The following is a 21,032-nucleotide window of genomic DNA, read 5'->3' on the forward strand; positions in this document are numbered from 1 at the left end:
TGTAAACAGGAAATTAAATCTACTGTACGTATAGAAAAACAACTAGAAAATAATGAGGATGTCGTTGACCTAAATTTATAGAATACAAACAAACTGATGTATAGTCCATCAGATGAAAGGCTCAATGCATGGGGGGGATAAAGAAAAGCAAACAATGCCTCTCCTACGAAGAAATAATCAAAGGTGCAGTGAAGGCTTCCTGCTTATTTCATTATTTAAAGGGACAGTGCATATTAATGAACATTTCAGCATAGCATCCATGTAAATATGCCAGAGTTAGCCAGAAGTCTAATTTTGTGGTCCCCAGCAGGTGAGAACAGAGCTAACTATGACGGATGATTTCATCCCTTTTCTCATTTACAGTAATTTCAAGAGACTATCTTCTTCTTCATACATCATAATAATTATAATATTCGCAGGCTGAGATTATTTATGTCGATGTATGCTCTGCATTATGTATGCATGAGTTACAAAAGGGATAATGTATAGGGAGTGGGTTGTGGTTGAAGACCTTTCCTCGTCCTGTCAGGTCCAGATCCTCTGAACGGGCTCTTCCCGCTCATTAAACAGCTATAGCTCTAAACAAACCAATCATTCTACATGTGATGTGGATTCCTTGACATGATTGTATTGGTTTTATAAAAGTTATACTTCTTCTGTTGAGATAATCAGGGTCATACTCAGAATTCAAGTTGCATCCATAGAAATGGTTCACTCAAAACCAACAACAACATATAATATGGAATACACAATGCAGTGCCTTTCAGAGAGGCAGAACTTTTGTTATATGTTTTATTGGGGTGACCCCAAATAGTCAAATATTCAACGAGTCGTTCTAACGAGCCTTAGTCGACTGCCAATCTCATAGTCGAATATTTGCATATGAAACGTGGATCATTCCATTCAAACCATGGGGGTGCTCAATGTCTAATTTTACATTATTTTCCTGTTTCCCGTAAAAATAGTGTCTCATTTAGCCTATTTTTATATAAATATAAATTTATGTAATGTAATTCTGAGAACAGCTCTTGAAGTGTTAAATCTCCTTAAAGTGGTAATTAAATCTCCCCTCGTAATTAAAGGTTGACTCTCCCATTTAGCGGGAGCTATGGAGCAGTCGTACCTCAGCTGGCCTTTAAATCATTCTACGTTCATGGTAGCTCAAAATGTCAGGAAATAAAACTTCAGTTGATCCTAAAAAATAGTGATGAAGATGAGGAGCAGCTTCATGAAGAGGGCTGTGAGATCAAGGATTACCGGACCACACAAAAACTGTACGGGGCCAAAAGAACGAGGAGGGATACCCAAAGCTGTCCGAAGCCTCAAAAACAATCCACAGCATCCCATCCACCTCCACGCCATCAGAGAGGATATTCTCAAAGACAGGATTTACAGTCAACAAAGCAAGAAGCGCACTTCTGCCCGTACACATGATGGTTTTCCTCACGTACAATTTGAAAAGACTCAAGCGGACAAAGACGAGATGAAAGACTGTTTTAAAGGGTACTGTTAAGAGATTTAAAAACCCTTTAGCTGGTTCAGGTTTGATTTTGAACATTATACAAATGTTTAGCCTTAAGTTGGACAAACTACCCTCCGCAGCGCTGCTCTCTGCTGTGTGAACACTGTTTAAATATCTCCTGATTCCTTATTCTATAACGGCGCGTTGTTTCATGTTTAACGGATGGCGGCCTTATTTGAGTTTTCTCTCCATCACCTCGTTGCTTTTGCAATATAGATTTAAAAAATCTAAGTTTTATACTTATAATATTCTGTTGTTCCTTTTACTTTAAGCTACGAGGCTCTTAATTGTAAATGGTTATGCGTAATATTGTCATGCGGTCACCATCATGCAGACTTTGGGTCAATAAGGAAAAACAACAAACATTCGACTATTCGTCGACTATGGGCAAAATCTGATGAATCAGATTCAACTAAGCAAATCCTTAGTCGGGCTCACCCCTAAAGTTATTTTTCTATACAACTATTTAATGTATGTTGGGATGTTCTTTGTGCTCCCTGATTCAATATGTGGCCAAAGTGGTATTCAGTCAGGATTGTACAGTTCTTTGTAAGTTTTTTATTTCTTTATCAAGAGAGGAGATGGGGGAAGTTTGAAGGAGTTAGAAAAAAAAGTTAAGTTTGATTTCAGTATATACCTGTTGTAATGAATAATTGTATGTAAATTGAAATGTGAAGAATTTTTTTTCGCAACACTGAAAAAAATAAAAAAATAAAAAATGGTTCACTCTGTTGCCTTCTTAAGACGAGCCAACCTTACTCTTATTACTAATTTCTTTAAGTGAGCAAAGCTGGCTGCTAGTACATTCAACTGAACATTTCCACTGAAGATGAAGTCAAAGGATGAGAACAGGTCTGCATGAATAAGCATCTACAGCGGGGGTCAGTGACCTTCTCAGACTTGGAACTGTCAGAGTCCTTGGCATTATCTATTCCATTCATTAGTCCTTACATAATGCACTACCTGGCCGCACCATTTTTGATGTTGCAGGTTTCTCTGACTCAGCCTCCAGTTTTTCTCTCCAACCCTTCCTCCTCCCTTTTCTCTGATGTTTTTGTCTCTTTTTTCCTCACACAGTGAAACAAACCAATGCCAAATTGACTTCCTCCTGCTGATTAGTGTAATAGCTGTTAGTCAGCTGGAGACTGTGATTAGACTGGCATCTATAGCAACAGTGGGCACTTCAGTGTGCAGTAAGGGTGCGCTATTAGGTAATGGCAGACTGCTGCTTTGGGTTATTGACCAATCAGAATCAAGTTTCTTACGCAACCATGGAATGAACTGTAAAAGCATTCCTAGCGCACTGAGTGAAGGTACAGTGAAAAGTGCCATGCGCTGCTTGAGCTGAGTTTAAACCTGATCATATCTTTAGCATCACCTTTGACCTTTGTTGTACTGAATGATTTGTTTTCTCCCTCTGTCTCTTGTTCTCCTCTATCCCTCTTTCCAGACCCAACTCAGTCGAGGCATGATGGCTGTCTAACATGAGTCTGGTTCTGCTTGAGGTTTCTGCCTGTTAAAAGGAAGTTTTTCCTCGCCACTGAAACTAGCTAAATATTGCGATGTGCAATGCTCATGGTGGATTAAGGTGAGGTAAGACTGTCTTGAAGTTGGGTCTCTCTAGACCTGCTATGTTTGTAAAAGCGTCTTAAGATAACGTTTGTTGTGCTTTGGCACTATACAAAGAAATATTGATTGATTGATTGATTTCTTGCAGCACTGTTTGTTTGCATTTGACTGATTTCCAAGATCCTCTCCCTGCTTACTTAGTCAATGCAGGTCTTTTATCTTATCTGTCACCTCATTTTTTTTGCACTATCTCTCATTGTCAGTCTCCCTTTGAGCCTAATCTCCCGTTTCCAGCCTTAAGTGATAAAAAAAAATCGTACAGATATTTAAATCCTCAGCAGAAAGAATGTATCTGCATAAAATTCTGCTGGAAACTTTTTGTTATAGTTTCAGTCCATTGAACAGAAGCAATGGAGCATTGCAGTAGAAACTAGTCCTTCAAAGTAAGAGTTTAAAGGTGCAGTTTAAAAGAGCAAGCTCTGCAAAGTTGGAGTTTGCAGCCATGTTTTACAGCAGGGTTTACAAAGTCAGACTGAGGGGGAGGTGGAGCAGAATGATAAACGGGGCTCCGTGGCTTTGAGCACATATAAGAGTTTTCACTTTTGGGGTGGCGTGTAGCCTACATGAGATTATTTTTTACCCAGAAGTAATAACTGCTCCATCTCAAATATCTGTCAACATGGAAGTGACTAAAGGACCCAATTACATACATGCATACAGGGGTAAGATATCGTCTTCCTACAGAAGTCTGACTAAAATTTCTCACTTACAGAAACATGGTTTCAAGTAAATTACACTGAAGAAATTGGATGAGTGCAGTTACTTTAATGCATTAAAATGCACTGAGAGAGCCAGCGGAAGAAGAAGTGATCGATATTTTGGCTCATGAGAACATCAATAACACTCTTACATCTTGACTGTAGATCTGTTGTTAGCTTAGCTTACGATAAACACTGAAAAGAGGGGGAAACAGCAGGCCTGGCTCTTTTATATTGAAAAAGTCAATGTCAGATTCTTCTCTTAAGTTATGAGCGATCTCTTCTGTGTTGTGCGCTCTTTACACATTTGATACTATTGGTTTTCTGTCATTATTTTCTGTTAGCGAGTTATCAATTGAAACATTCAGAGATATTCTAGCTGCTGCTTGTTTAAGCTTTTATTTTGGCGGGGTTGAGAAAATTGAAAACCTTAAAAACATCATATTTGTCTCTGAAGGATAAAAAGAAATCTCAGAAAAATAAAAGGTCACTTCTCTTCACTTAGTTATAGAGGTGAGTTCATTTCTTCTGTAAATGATCTCTCTGTGGGTAGTGATAGCAACATTTGGCTATTTTGATTTAAATTACTGGTTGTGTTCAATCAACAGGGCAGCCAGCCGGGATCCTTTGAGATGAAATATGCTGCTTTATAACCCAGCCTTGCACATGTCAGCCTTGGAAGACATGTGAAAGCTACACACTTAGAAAATATCAACATATGATTGCTCACCTGTCTGTACCCGACCATTATCATGCGCACAAGGACGATGTTGATGTTGGTGCCCAAAGACTCATCGTGGTAGATTTCATCAACCTAAGGGGAAATGAAAGGTGTGCTTTAGATATCTGATAAATGAAAGGAAATGAGATACATTTGATGACGGTGATAGAGCATCCTCTAATATAGAGACTGCAGGAAAATGTCCAAAATGTAAAATAACACAAGGCCAAGATGTAAAAAAAATCATAGTTCTTTATTAAATAAATAAAGGAGTCCTTGGGTTCATCTGAAGTGTCTGACAATCCTAAGGATGTGCGGTTCTGAGTGCAAAATGTGTGTTTCATAAAAGATGGTGCTGAAAAGAGGATGTGTTATGGCGGCGCTTAATATGTAAATCAGTGGTGCCTGCTTTTATATAAGGTGTTGCGGTGCTCTCTTCAGAAAGGTACATCAAATTGAGTTTCATTTCATACGAGTGTGGCGCTTTACAACAAGGCAATTCAAAAGCAGGGAAGAAAAGAGCATATAACATCAATGAAGGACCCATTCCACAGGAACAGCACTTCCAGTTACTTTTAGTTTTCTAAGAGAAGACAGACAGTAATATGTTTGCACTGCTGGGAAGTCTTTATCAGCTTTTCATTTTCCTAACTCTTTATTTCAACCTAAACTCAAATGACGCAAGTAGAAAAGTGTTTGCACGGATCAAAAACACTTTGTAGAGTTAGTTTGTGTGATGTTTCTTCCACACATTTTGTTTTAATCTCTGACATAAAGAGTCCCAAAAGTAGTTAGCTAACCATCTGTGAGTTTCTTTTATCATCTCTTACAACAAGTATGGAATCATGATGAAATATGTTGCAAAGATGTTGGCCACCGTTCAATAAAACCAGCATTTGTTATGCAATAGAAAAAAAAAACCTGACCCAGAAATACAATATATGGGCAATTTGGCTTTATAATAATGCTCTGGTATGTGGATGCTTAACTTAAAGCCGAGCTGGGATCCATCGCAAATCCCAAGTCAAATTTCATCATGTGTGTTTTATTTGTATTATATTGAAATACGCCCCCTTTCCCCTGAGACACCATAAAGTCCATCATGCTCTTCACCCTTTGCTTGATCAGTACAGCCAGGAGTAAACAAAGGTTGAGTGTTCCTCTGTCTGTACATCATGAGGTCATTGAGTCAGGACATGCTGGTTATGGATTGTAATTATCAGCATGCCAAACAAACTGGGTGACTCTTGCTTGGTAAACATAGAGACATTTAGCCTCACAAAGCAGCCTCACATTTCTCCACGTGACGTCTGAACTTGTTACAGAGAGGGGAACATATGTTTTAAGGCTGGCATTTGAAGGCAGGCGAGCTGACAATGCATGTGACAGACTCATAAATTCAACGTTAGATGTTGTGTTGCAAGCTTAGAAAATAATTTCCGGCAGCATCTCAGCATGATTGAACATTCTGTGCAATATTTTCTTCCTATAATTTATTTCAGCGAGGTGGAGGCACGTCGTCCATCTTTATAGACTCAATGGTCTCACCTACAAGTGCCATGAAACATTTACACCAGAAACATCCAATCACAGACTACATGCCACAACATGGATTTTGCGATACTGTAATTACCGGTTTAAACCATAGACTGTATAAAATATGAACGTTGGATCGGTCACCCATCTGTTTCTGAAGAGCTGTTTTGAGGCCATTCGTCAACGGCAGCCATATTGATGCTGTCGAGCGATTGTGACGTAAAGAGGCGGGCTTTGAGCCTCCTATCCAACAGCTACAGTGTTCCTGCCTGTCAATCAAGTCAGCTGTGCCTCTCATTGGAAGACTTGTAATCTAAATATCTTCGAAATTGCCGCGTTAGAAAAAAATCCACCCCCCGTACAGTGTGTGCCGATCGAGAAATGAGCTATCCAGACTACACTCGTTTTTTGAACCAGGCTGTAAACATGTTTATTTCTGCTGTAAAGATCGTCTTTTATGAATTGGTGTGTATGTGGTTTCCGGTACTTCCGGAGCCAGCCTCAAGCGGATCCTCGAACTGAAATCCATGAACTGCAGTTTTTAGCACTTCCGCATTGGACTCATATTTTTAGACCGGAGGTTGCTGCTTGGTTTCAACATGTGTTTTATTTATTTTGTTGTCACACATTTTCAGTTTTATTGCACACACAACAGAGATTGACTTCCCTCAACATAGCAGCCACGTAGCGGATTTAAAGCCTGAGTAACCAAGTCATTAATGTGGCTTGAATCCTGGTCTTTGATAAAAAAAATACGGTTATTAGCATTATCAATAAAGGTGAATTGTGGCTCAGCTATCAGGTAAGCTTTAGCTCTTCTCAAGTTTGCCAAGTTTGATGTCGACAAGTCACATCTTGTGGATTCAGTTTGTTTCAACTGATGACTCAGTTGTTTTCTGGCTGTCTGATGCACGGTCAAAGACGCGACTGTAAATACTCCTGACAATCGCAGCTCCCCTTGAAGCTCAGAAACTTTGATGATGAACCCGTTACTGACAAATTGTTCATCATTAAAATATCCATTTGTTATGTTGTTGAAATGGAGGGACGCCTGAGGGGAGGTTCAGGCAGGCAACTCAAGCTGCACTAATTTCACATTTTCAATGTGTCATTCTCACAATCACCTGCCAAGCATATCTCCCAATTAGGCAGTGTATTTAAGCCGCCTGAATTCCTGTCTCTGCCCCCACTTTGCCAGCACCACAGCTGCCCTTTACCAATGCTGTGCTCAAACTTTCAACCCCACCACCTCCCTAGGCTTCGACTATCTGGGGTTTAAGATATTATCTCATCAATCCTCACTGACTTCTTTTAAGTGAATCAATGAGGAGTGATGACGTTCGGAGCCTAAATGCCAAAGAAAAACAATGTTCTTCTGCTGTAATTAAGTATTGACCGATAGAACTTGACCTGAGTGACTGAAGTCTCTTTATTCTAAAACAGCCATGTCGGGAAATGTCCCATGTCAAATGTCAAACTGTAAAATAAAGTTGAATTCTAAAATTCAAACAGGGAAGCGGTCGGGAAACGAAAATTGGGGTCACACAGATTTAGTTCGAAGCTACAACTTGTTTGGAACTAAAAACACGGTGTGTCTGATAAAAACATCTCTCTCTGGTTTAAGGATCAGATATGAGTTTGGATAGCATCACAGGTGTTTTTTGGGGTAGGGGGGATTATAACAGTGTTATAACAGTGTTATAACCAAGTTAAACCAGAAATTAAACTTGTAGTTTCTTTGCTAAATGTACGATTGCATGTGCTTAGTCTTCTATGTCCCTTCTTAATGCACCTGGGATTTTTGTGTGTGTGTTCAGTATACGATAAAGTGGACAAGCTAACCCAGCACCAGAGTAGCATCATGCTAACAGAGCTAACACCGGACACGAACGCCACATTGGAAGGATTTCACCTGCTGTGGGCGGACAGGATACAAGAGAGCAAGACTGAACTAAATGGTGAAGAAGGCCAGCTCAGTCCTGGACCCTGTGGAGGTGGTGGCTGACAGGAGGATTATGGCCAAGCTGTTGTCTCTGATGGACTTTTTTTTCTATATATATTCTTGTTGAAATTCTTGTACTGTACACCTTTTTGTTTGCTGCTGTAACTCCATGAATTTCCCCGTTGTGGGACGAATAAAGTAGTCGAGTGGCCGTCTTGGCCAGGTCACTCTTGAAAAAGAGGTTTTAAATCTCAATGAGTCTCTTACCTGGTTAAATAAAGAAAGAAAGAAAGAAAGAAAGAAAGAAAGAAAGTATCTTATCTTATCTTATTTATGCATATATATGTGAAGATATGTGTATGAAAGTTTATAAATGTATGTCTAAAGTTGTTGAAAATCAATAAAAACAATGTACTATTGCTCTGTGTTTATGGTAAATAACAGTAAGAGTATTATGAGAATAAAACTGTATACTTTATTATAGAAAAGAGAGCTACTGAGGCTCAGCAGCTCAGTTTCAGTTCTATTTGCTAATTTAACCACCTCACTCTGCGATTCACTTCATTACATACTGGTATAGATCTGAAACTGAAATTGATCCCTCCTTATTCTAGTAGCACAATACTCTTTTTACCAATACAGGTCACATATTTCCCTCCTCAGTCCTGCACTTTTCATATTACTGAGAATAAATTAAATCCTATCTGACGCGCTATTTGTGTCTTTCATAAATCTCTCCCTCACCTCTGAACTTCTTCCTCTTCAGTCTGCAGAAACATTGTTTGGATCTTTTAAAGCAAGAAACCTGACTGTGTGTCAGAAAATAGAGCATCACACTCTCAGACGTCGGTGTGAAATCAGCAACGGTTAATGCACTTTGAAGAAGCTGTTCAAAAAAAGACCTCTGACTTCAGAAATGAGCTTTACATGTTTTATAAAGCGGCTGGGAACTAAAAGCAACCATGACTTTGCTGCACTCATTTTCTCTCACCTCTCAGACATTCAATAACACACAACACTGATCCAACAAAAGGTCATCGATTAATTATTGTCTCTGGACTCTGGCTAACACACAAAAGCCCTGAGGTCAAGACCCATGCTGCTGTTGATGCTGCAGCTGTTCTTACAACTGTTGCCAGGCTTTGTGAAAATAGATATCTTTATTGACAGACAGCAATTCAGTTTTTACTCTACAGAAGTCTGATGAAGACATCCGTTCCCTTTTCTTTCCTGAAGAAGGTGAAACGAAAGAGCTGAAGATCTTTATTAGACTAGAATAAATCTCTGTCAGCTAAAATACCCAAAGATGCTGATTTACAGAACTAGCTATTGCCCTTTTTACAAGAGACAAACAGATTAATTGGTCTCCTGATAAATCAGACCAATTAATGGCATCTTGAAACAATAAGCATCAGCCGATGCCTGCACTCATGTGGCTGATATCACCATTTTCTAAATAATAATGTTTTTTTTCCATCCTGAATGACAGCATTTCACATCTAAAGTAGTGACAGGCTAGTGTTTGATGTAAATTATGTTATGATGTATAAATTAATGCAGTGTAACACTGCCTCTGACATTAATATCAGTCCTGTTCTGAAATCTATTTTTAAAATCTATTCATTGAAGTTGTGTTTTGAGTATATGTAGTGCTTTTCTGTATGCTAACGACTCGAGTATATGTGGTGTTTTTGTTAATACCTTTAACTTGTACTTTGCAATTGTACAGCTGTAGCAATTTTAATTTTATTGTACTGGTACAATGACAATAAAGAGTTTTCTATTCTGTTCTATTCTAAAGCATAACCCAATGTATTTTTTCTATATAATTAATTAATTTAAAATCCACCTAAGGCATGTTACTGGCTAAGGTAAGCATGTATACGAGATTTTAATGTGCATGAAATAAGGAAATTGTAAATTACTTTTTTGTTTGTTTGTTTGTTTGTTTGTTTATGTGTTTGCTTATTTTTTTTCAAAATATTTAACTTGCATTTTTTTTCTATTTCAATAACAATACATGACTCGCCACAAATCAAGAAATCCATTATGACATTATTTTACTTAACCAATTATTTTTCTGTCTACATTTTTTTTAATAAAATGTTTTTTTCAAGCACAGCAATTTTGTTTATCATTTGCTATTATTATTTAATTGTATTTTATCTAATGTAAAAAAAACAACCCAACAATGTGATATCACCATTATATATTTGCCATCGTCCGACCTAATCATCGGCATCGGCCATTCAAATACTGATGTCGGTCGAACGCTTTTACCATGGCTTGTTCAAGACAAGGCTGTTATGCTTTGTCATCAGTGTAAATGTCACTGAGGTGTAAAGGTGTGATGAATCCTTGAAGCTGAGCCCTGGAGGAAGTAGCAGAGGTGCAACACAGGCGAGATAGCGTCTTCAAACATCAGGGCTGGCAGGACCGAAAGGTGCTTTGTGTATGCCTGAGTGTGTGTATGTGAAGCTTGTATTGTTTCTTTACACATCACACTTCTCCTGCTTCTTCCTTGCCATAAGACAATGTAAAATCCCACACTGGAGCACCAATATTACAACATCCTGAGGTTCAGTTTGAAAGTGAATGTAGCTTTTTGTATGGCTCATCAGTTAAAGTGCATCCTAAGCTAAAGTCCTTGTTGCAGCACCCTGGGATTGATTCTGACCTTGGCCCTTTGCTGGATGTCATCCCCCACTCTCTTCTCCCAACACCTTCCATCTCTCCTCAGCTGTGACATAACGACTGAATGCCACCAAACAATAACTTATTAAAAGTGCAAACCCCCACAAGTCAATGACAGTGCATACACCTTTAAGAAGTGTGACACCCAGTCCTTCTTATTAATCTAAAGCAGAGGCATGTCTCATCTTCTTTCAGGCTTTTCCTGTCTCTGTCTCTGTGCAGCCTCATAAAAGACAGTTATTTCCACAAGATCCACAGTGTTTCCCTTTACTCAAACACCAACAAGTGTGTGTGTCACTTAGCTTTCTCCCGCCAGAAATTATGGCCGTGCAGAACAAAAGCTCTGTCAAAGAAGGAAGCCTATCTTGGCTTCAGTCCAAATTTGCTCTGGGATGCAGGGTTACACCCAAGGCATTTAAGCAAATATTCCATTCACAGAAGCCTATTCAGGTCAATAAATGCTGTAAAGAGCACTGGAGTGACCCCAAATTCTCCCAGATTTGTTACGAGCTCAAATTCCTCAAGCAGCCTACACTGACCTATATATGTGTGCTTATGTTGGACTTGACTCAGAGAAGCTGCTGAGAAATTAGGACGGCATCAAAAAGAAGCGTCATAAAAGTTCCATGACGACTTAGTTGCATATCTTTCCTGACGGGGCCCAGGACTTTGCTTTAGACCTGTTTATAAAGCATTTCGGTGAGTCCAGCTGAGGGACTGGTTAACCCCACGTAGGCTGGGATAATTACAAAGCCAGGAGGAGCACACACACTCACACACAAGAGCTGGAATGTGACTGTTGTGGCTTCAAAAATGAGAGTAGCAGCTGTGAGCTACAGGCGCTAGGTGTCCCTGGCCTGTGTACGGCATCACATCGACATGGACACAAAAACCTGGTGGAACAACACTCCTATTGTGCGGCAGGCCGCGCAGCAGCCGCCTTGGCTTCACACAAACTGGATGTTCAGTAATCAATCCCTCAGGGAGAGTTTCTCCAGGTGGTACTACACATTCTGGAGCCACGGAGCAGGGATTCAGAGGGATTTGAGTGGGCAGAGCTCTTTCAGACACAGCAAGCCTGTGGCTTACTCGTGGAACTAAACACTTAAGACCCTCGTTTGTTTAAACTTTGCCACATTTCTCTTGTCTGATTCTGCTCAAAAAAGAAGGAAAATAAAAAAGTTTCACCTTATTTCACTTTTAAAATCAGGTATTTTTATCCCTGAAGACTTCAAAATATTACCTCTCCTTTGACCTGAGACTCAAAAGCTTATCAGAGAGTCTTAGACATCAACCAGCAACTCAAGCATAACTAGCCAAAGTTATTATTACATTTTACTCCCCCACTTTTTGGGGTGGTGTAAATATCCTAATCAAATAAACACTTCATACCACGCAGGAAGAGTTTGAGCGAGCTCCTGGCGCTGCTTTCCAACGCCAGCCCAACACAGTTCCCACTCAACTTTCTAATTGGTCTAGTGCAGCTAATCAGACCACCATGCAGGGTCCAAATGGTAACTGTTACAGAGTGAAACCAGCACCCTGTGAAAATCTGACTTGAGGGATTTGGGTCCAGTAAGTAGATTATGGTGGTAGGAGCTGGTGGAACCCGTAATGAATTAGCTGAGAGTTTCTCCCCCCCTTCCTCTCATCTGGTAATCCATAAACAGCTAGAGACAGCGAGGGTCTGGGGACAAGTGTGGCAAGGTCTATTAAGAGAGTGGACGCAGAGGGGGAAAATGCCTCCACGTAAAACCAGACTCTGGAGCCAACCAGCAGTCTAATGATGTGGGTTGTATTTTCACCATATATTGACATTCATAAAACACATTTAATACAATATTTGTATCAACCAAACAATACATCCATATACAACTAGAGACAGTAGGAGGCTGGGGACCAGTGTGTGGTAGGGTGTGGATAAGGAGGAAAAAATGTCTCAGCAGATGGATAAAAACAGCAAAGCTAGCAGTCTATCTCCTGTATTTTCACAATGTATTAACTTTAAAAACTACATTTCATGAGATCTAATGCTTACTCTAAATCCATAAACAGATTAGGACAGTGGTGATCAGGGGGAAGTGTGAAAACGTATCATATGAGAGGATAAGAAGAAAAAATATCTTCACAAGTCGATAAAAACACACAAAAAAAGGCAAATTTTAGCAGCAAAAACCACTAATTCAAGATGTCTCCTATATTTTTAACACAGTAGGCCGTGTCCTTTTCTCTATTTATCAACATTTAAGTCGTACTTTTATCAGATTTTATGCACTTAAAAAAGCAAATTCCAGAAAAGAATCCTCACATCGATAGTTCGGCATGTTTATGTATCTATATTTGCTTAAATGGCAGCAAGTTGTGCAAATTTTCTTCTCTTAAAATCAGAGCACACTTACTATGTTCATGAGAGTGAGGACATAATTCTGCACGTGCTCCTTGCCGTGAAAGCGAACCACCGAGTCATCTACAGCCAGCAGCACCTCAATGTTGTAGTCGTCCTTCTTCGCGTGCCTCCTCTTGCGCTCGGACTCTGAAAGTTTGTGTTCGACGAGGTCCAGAGATGCAGGTAGGCTTGCGATCCCAAAGTCTGTGACTGCAAAAAAAAATGCAAACAGCAAATAAAGACTGGGTTTCAATTAGGGGTGGGCGATGTGGGAAAAAATGGCTTGTGATGATTAAGACTATTTTGAAATTTTGCAACACTTGTTTGTTTGTCATAGAGATCACAATCCAGGAAAGCGATTCTTAAAATCCCATACACAGGGAAAAAGTAAAAGCCAAGTAAGCAGATCTTTAAAAGAGCAGTGAAAAATTGATGCTTAATACTCTTAAAAAGTTGTTTTAAAACGGAGCAATCTGCTCCCTCTGACTCACATCACACTCTCTGCAACCACCAAACTGTTGTTGCCTTACTGTCACCACCATGATTTAGCTGGAACCAATTGATTTTGGGGGGAATTGTGCATCAGATCAGTGCTTTGACAGATACAGTACCATTTCAAATTCAGGACAGTATTGGAGGCAAAAAGTGACTGTTATTGATACTGGAAAAGCTCTCTTTTAAATTATCTTCATATCTAGTCTAACTACTTTCAACAGAGCGGTGAATCTCTGGCCCAACAAAACAGAAATGTATTTCTACCTCACACTTAGCCTGACTTTGAAGTGTGCATTAAGAGCGCGAATCCCAGAGGACTCGTTTCAACTCTGCACGACATTCATTCCTGTCATTAAAGCCCTCCAGCTGTTTCCTGTATGTGTGAAATTCTTCCACTGCTAAGTTTGAAGCCTATCAGTGGCTGTCAGTTGAAACACCTGATGGAAGACATAACTTGTAAACTTCACATTAACAGCAGATACTGTGAGATCAAACAGATGGACCAAGATGAGATTACAACGTGAGATAGCAAGTCTGATTGAACAACAGTGTAATGCACCTGTTTGGAGAATTCACTTGGGTAGCTGAGATTTACTTCTTATAACGGGAGACAAGCAGCAGAGAGATAATAAAGAGCACACAAAAAGAGGATAACCGGGGGACTATCAGATAATGCGGTGATGTCCACAACAAAGTCATGTCTGTTTTTAATGCAGTGCTCTCTGAGGGCCTGAAAATTACGGCCATCCAATATTGATATTGATATTGTAGAGAGAACGGAGGAAGACATGCAGGAAATGGTCGACCGGCCGGGAATCAAACCGGCGACCCCTGCGACGAGGACTGTGGCCTCTGTATGTGGGGCGCTTAGACCACTAGGCCACCAGGACCCCCCTACTACTTTATTAAGCTGGGGAACTTCTATTTTGAAATTGTTGAATTATTTGCTCTCACAGTCTCTTGCAGAGAGTGAGCCGTTTCCCACCTTTCCTCTAAGAGACATGAGCTCTTTGGATTTCCCTTTTTATACAAAATCATTTTTACTAACCGAGTTACTTGGGAGATATTTCACCCATGTTTCCTTTTTTTAACATTATATAACTTTTTCACTGTTTTGTTGCCCCTGTCCCAACTTTTTAAAAATGTGTTAATGGTATCAAATTTAAAATGAGCATACATGTTTTATATATCACACTAAAATTTTTCAGTTTCAACATTTGAGAAGTGGACTTTTTTCAATTTTATATAGGTTTTAAATTATTTACACACCATCAAAATGTATTTCTTGTATACTGTAGGTGTTTTTCGACCACAGGGACTTTACCCCTGAACTATGTGCGTTCTGACCGGAGGAACCAGGGTCTAAATTGAGTTCAGGGGTAGATAATCTCCCCCCTGAAAAGCCCCTGCTTGGGGGGTAGTACTTTTCAAAGGTCCTGGGACTTCGGTTGGTGTTTGTGGAGTTTCCTCAGTTGTTGAAACACAGAGAGTTCCTGGGAATGCATACTAGTTTAGTTTTTTATTAAGATTTCAAAATATTATTGAATATAATTTTTTTTCTCCATACGTCACTGGACTGATTTGCACAATCTACCCATGACATCAGCCCGCGGTCGAAACGCAGACAACAATGGGGGCACAGGAACCTTTTAGTTCCGGGGAAAGTAGTAGTTCCGTAACTCTTGGTCAAAATGCACCTTAACATTTTACATGGGGTCCCAAGTTTTTGGAAATTTGGATTGTAGAAAATCAGAAATTGCATGCTGAATTTTTAAACTATAAGTTCTGCATATTGTACAAACTTAACTAACAAACCAATGGAACGATGACACCATTTAATCTGTGAAGGACTACATACGTTGAAAAAGAAGGCCTTCTTTGAGACCCAGTTCTGTTAAATTATATCTAGCACCATATCAATGCTAGTGTTCAACAATTGCTACATTTTAATAAGTAGGTAACAAAACAACTGTTCTGTCATCATTATTAATCAGACTCCATAAATACCTATAAAATCAGGGATAAAGAAAATTAACTTAACTGGTAAAAGCTTAGAATATGATTTTACTACCTAAAAGTTCCTGTTTGCTCTAGTGCAAAACATAAAAAGGCTGGTTTCCAATCAAAACACACATCTGTATCACTTTATAGAAGAATGTAACTGAAAATAAAATTGAACATCATGCAGCCTGAAATGTGGCAGAGTGATTTGATTTGAATGATCCCAAAGAGAAGTCAAACAAAAGAGGCTACACGTCATTCTAACAGCATAGTTTACTGAGTAAACTAGTATGTACAGTGGAAGTATGTTACAGCAGATGCTCAAGCTGTTGTTTAAATGAGGGAGAAATAGAGAAGGAGCACATGATAGAGTTTAGTCGTTTGACTGCAAAAAGGTCACCCCCCTCCACCCTCCTCCCCCTGCTCCTCACTGGGTCCCCAGAACTACCTCTGGAGCCAAGCATTCCTCACTTCACCAGCTGGTTTAGAGAGCACTGCTTCCGCTGTTAAGCAAAATGAGTGTATTGGTTTAAGGTGCATGCTAAAAGCTACAGATTGAAGAATTGAGTTTCTATTTATGTACAAATAATTTTAAGATATTTCTCAGATCTAAACACACTTTTGAATTCAGATGCGTACCTTTCCAAACACTGTTTGTAAACAGATTCTAAAACTTGAATACGCCATCCAACTACATATGTTACATACTGTATGCTGCTATAACTGTCATTGTTGCATTGTCATTGTTCTTTAGCAGAGGTTATACTCGTAATCAAAGGGTTTATCAGTACAAGTTAGAATAAGTCTGTAAGAACTGGTAACTGTGTTTCTGGGTATCTGATGAATTTAGGTATAGTTTTCACTCCTCTTTTTGCTCTGTGTTTGGTCTCCACGACTTCTGGGTGGGTAAAATATGTGATTCTTTGGCACTAAACACTCTATACCTGAGTGTTGCTAAACATGACTGTCTGACATACAGTACCTTTGGTGCTGGGCAAAAAGTGTCCATTTGCCTGCTGCAAATGTAAACAAGGTTGAAAAGAATGCTAGGCATGAACCAAAGCAGTAAAGTGAAACCAAAACAAGGGGCTAAAAGATGGTAAAATGCTGCATCAACTTTTAGGGATGGTCTATAGCAAGCTGCAACTTCCGGTCTCAAACGATGAAGTCCATGCGGAAGTGTTATAAACTGTAATTTATCGAGAATCCGCTTGAGGCTGGCTGCCACATAACACCGGAAACCACATAGACACCAATTCAAAAAGACGATATTTCCAGCATTAATAAACATGTTTACAGCCTGGTTAAAAAAACGGCTTGGCTCTACGTAGCTAATTTCTCTATCGGAACACACTGTACAGGGGGTGAATTTTTTTCTAATGCAACGGTTCAGAAGATATTAAGATTACAAGTTTTTTTTCCCAAATAAGGACATGACTTACTTGACTCCCGGACGGGAACACATAGCTGTTGGCTAAGAGGCTCAAACTCCACCCCTTTACGTCACACTCTGCCTGGTTGAGTTCCGCATTTCCAATATGGCTGCCACCGACGATTGGATTCAAAACAGCGTTTAGGAACAGATGGGTGACGTCACGGATACTACGTCCATTATTTATACAATCTATGGTCTATAGTCAAAATAGTTACTTGTGTCATTTTAAATATGAAAATACTTCTGTCAGGTCTTAAGAGATAGTTCCGTGCCTCATAAGTCTGCGGTAACAGAAGTTTTTCACAGGAAAAAGAACGGAAACCAGGGAATGCTTTAAGAGCAGTAGAAGTTACATGATGATTTTTAAACTATGTACATGTTCATCTTTGAAGTGAAGTATATCCAGCATAGGTCAAAATAAGAGAACATCAAAATATAAAGCAACTGGCCCTTTAATGCAGCAAAACCATCAAAGTTATAATAATCAATAGTTAACAACGTTTTCAACATCTTTTTATCTGTTATTCTTTCTATTGAATGCTTTTGAGTCTATTTCATGTGTCACTGACCTGGGTTTAGTTTTCCTGAAACAGTCTTTGCTACTTTGAACCCCCGGTGCACTAATACATCTGCACCAACTCACATGTACACACCCACATACTCACATGCAGTCCAAACACACACTCAAAACACACACACAGTGCTTTTTGTTTCCACTGACGTCAAGCTGCTACTCCTCGCCTACCTTCATTGTGGAGGTCCTCCCTCCGCTGGCCCGACTCCCGCTTGATGGCCGACCTGCGGTAGACCACATGGACACGCCCCTTCACTTCCACATCCTGCTGGCCCTTCTCGAGGGGCTCAATGAAAAACTCTCCATTATCAGTCCGGATCAGACCTGCCTGGAAAAAAATGAGGGCTTCAATTAGTGCACCCCCTCCTCCTTCAAAGGGCAGTAATTTCACTGCATGCTGTAATTATAGCGTGCCTGATCAATTGGGAGATTTTTGAGAAGGGTTTGGTATGGAGAGTGACGCAGGTAGACACAATTTGGGGCCATTCAATCCCTCCACCAGGATTTATTAGGTGTCCACGTGATTTAACCCTGAACGAGATGATTAGAAGCAATGTCTGCTACTCATTTCCAGCTCCTTGATGTCATTAGTCAATTTTTAAAAAAAACATTCTTTTGATACTCCTACTTGCACCATTACCAGCCTGCTTTTTTCAAACTTCAAAGCCCACAATGATGTTTGAAAATATTCACACTTTAAACACTTTTTTTTGTTCCAACCTGCATGCTGTGCTCCACTTCAGTTTGAGATTTTTGTCACTTCCCAGTATCCCATTCATCTCCCTGCAGAGTGCTACTCCAGTCTGTGTAATTTAATTCAAAGTGAGGTACATAATAGTCAAGGGAATATTATCAGCTACACAATGAGGGTGGATGTGTTGTCTCCTCTTATTTGAAACTCAACCAATTATTTAACTTTACTAAATAATGGGTTTGAAAAAAGACCTTGCCTTTTAATTTAGAGGTAAAGAAATTAAAAGCTGTCCTTTTCCTTTGAGTACCATTACAAAAATGATTCTTCATTAATTGCTTTTGAGATATTTTTAAATTATGTTTGCCTTAATCAACAGTTCACTGAAATGTCAACAACAAATTAACCTACACTGCTGTTATGTTAAAATGTTGTTTTACTTCTCTTGTTGTTGAAATTTCAATTAGAGTGTGACCTGTGAAAGAAGACAAAGAGAGCGTAATTTCCAGGTGGAACAAAGAAACATAGAGTTGTCACTGCTGGATTTGTTCAGCAAAAGTCAGACATTTTTTCCATTTATTAAAATAAGAATATCGGTCTAGAGTGCTAAAAACAGGATCATATTGACGGTGCTCTTTTTTTTCTTGTCTTACATCACAAAATCTTGATGCAATGTGCAGAAGGATTGCATTTTGTCTCTTATCTCTTTAAAGCCAAGTGCGCCTGCATCTGGTGCATGGTTGTTTGCATTCCATCATTTCTTGATAGCTAAGCCTTTAATTTCACACTTTAAGTAGTATTGCTATTTGCATCCAGTGTAGAATTTCCATAGAAGCAGAAACAATGAGTGCATCTTAACATTAAAGACAGAGCAGGGTGCGTTTACGCAACAGGCTGAGCAGTGCAACTTGACTATTCAGATCAGCCAACCTAGTCCCGGTCCTCTGTCACATTCACAACTCTATTTTGCTGTTCATGAGCAAATCCACTTTAATTTTACTAAAGAGGAGCAAGCTGCATGTAGAAAGTCGATTGACAGAAGGCCAAATCCAACTCTAAGGCGCGTCTTCTTAAAAATGTGCCTTAAAAATGACTGTTAAGAATTGCACCATTGGGTTTGTGTTGAATAATGTGGCAATCTAATGCTTTAAATAGCAATGCATCAACATTTCTACAAACCAGATTCCCTCATGAGGGATACACACCCACAGATGGGTGCAGCAACATGAACTCTTTGCAAAGTCTGCATGTTGAAATAAAAATGTGAACTGTGTGACTCAGACACAGGCTTTGTTGTTCTGTGCCTCTCACCCTGAGTTCTACTTGTAGTATCGAAGATAATGTTTGTGCAAGTGCTCAGTCATGTAGGTCAGACACATTGAAATGTAAATCCCAAGGGTATGTGGACTTTTTGAAGATGTTCATTTGTCATCTGAAAGGCTTCTTTGGTGCTTAGAACTCAGTTCTAACTTTACTTACGAGAACTGAAAAGACCTTGTATATGACGCATGAAATGTCCTCGAGAACTTTAACCCAGTCCAGTCTACATAGTCCCAGTGTGGGATCCATCCATTCAGCTATCCATCCATTCAGCTTTCAATCCATCCAGCTATCCATGCATTGATCCATCCATTCAGCTATCCATCGACCAAACCATCTATCTATCCATCCAAATATCCATCCATCCATCCATCCACCCAACCATCTGTCCATCATCCAGCTATCCATCCATTCAGCTTTCAATCCATCCAGCTATCCATCCATTCAGCTATCCATCGACCAAACCATCCATCCATCCATCCAACCAGCCATCCAACCATCCATTCAGCTTTCAATCAATCCAGCAATCCAACATCAATCCATCCATTCAGCTTTCAGTCCATCCAGCTATCCATCCATTGATCCATCCATTCAGCTATCCATCGACCAAACCATCTATCCATCCATCCACCCAACCATCTGTCCATCCATAACTTTGTCACTCAATCCATCCATCCATTTATCCATTCATCTAGCTATCCATGCATATGCCAACCTATCTATTCAATCAAGTCTTTCATCAATCCAACCAAGCATTCATCCACCAATCCATTTATCCATCCATTCATTTATCTAATCATTTATCTGTCCGAATCCATCCATTCTTCAATCCATCCGTCCATGAGCTTGACACATTAACGAATGCTTTAATATTATATTTGCATGTTCTGATTCTAAGAAGTAAATATCCTCATTGCTATAAACTGAAAGTAACTGAAGGTACAACTCTGAATGGAGTGCTCAAGGAACATCAAGGTTGTTCTCTTGAAGCAATTGTAGCTCTGTAACTGAAGGCTTGTTTTTTCTATTCAGCAGAGGACATTCACCTACACTGACTGAAACACAACTGTACTTTTTACTTAATATGAGGACTCTAGGTACAAATCAGATGTGTTGTTTTCAGCTCTTGTGAGGTGAATCTTGGAGCTCGACAGTTGCTATAATTACACAGGTAATCAAGTTATTAAGTTCAACCTGACTTTTTCTAAGTGCAGGTAATTATAAATGTCTGGTGTGTTTAGTTGTTCTTTCTTTCTGCATATCTCCAGATAACAAAATGTCTCTAATACATGAATGGGCCATTGTTATTGATCATTTTTCCTCAACACAGAGTGAGATGGTTTTCAAGCCGTCAGAAGCTGTCCCTGTTTAACACCCAGCTTGACTCT

At 39.5% G+C, this 21,032-nt stretch overlaps 1 protein-coding gene across 1 annotated transcript in view; it reads right to left on the reverse strand.

The window, feature by feature from the left end:
* LOC117830342 (A disintegrin and metalloproteinase with thrombospondin motifs 14) overlaps positions 1-21,032 on the reverse strand; it is a 90,579-nt gene that overhangs the window by 40,174 nt on the left and 29,373 nt on the right. Inside the window, exons 4-6 of the mRNA XM_034708436.1 lie at positions 17,805-17,961; positions 13,142-13,338; positions 4,580-4,663 (exon numbers count right to left, since the gene is read on the reverse strand). Of these exons, the coding sequence (XP_034564327.1) occupies positions 4,580-4,663; positions 13,142-13,338; positions 17,805-17,961 (438 nt within the window). The remainder of the gene's footprint in view (positions 1-4,579; positions 4,664-13,141; positions 13,339-17,804; positions 17,962-21,032) is intronic.

Source organism: Notolabrus celidotus, chromosome 18, assembly GCF_009762535.1.
Source record: "Notolabrus celidotus isolate fNotCel1 chromosome 18, fNotCel1.pri, whole genome shotgun sequence".
Taxonomy (NCBI): Eukaryota; Metazoa; Chordata; class Actinopteri; order Labriformes; family Labridae; genus Notolabrus; species Notolabrus celidotus.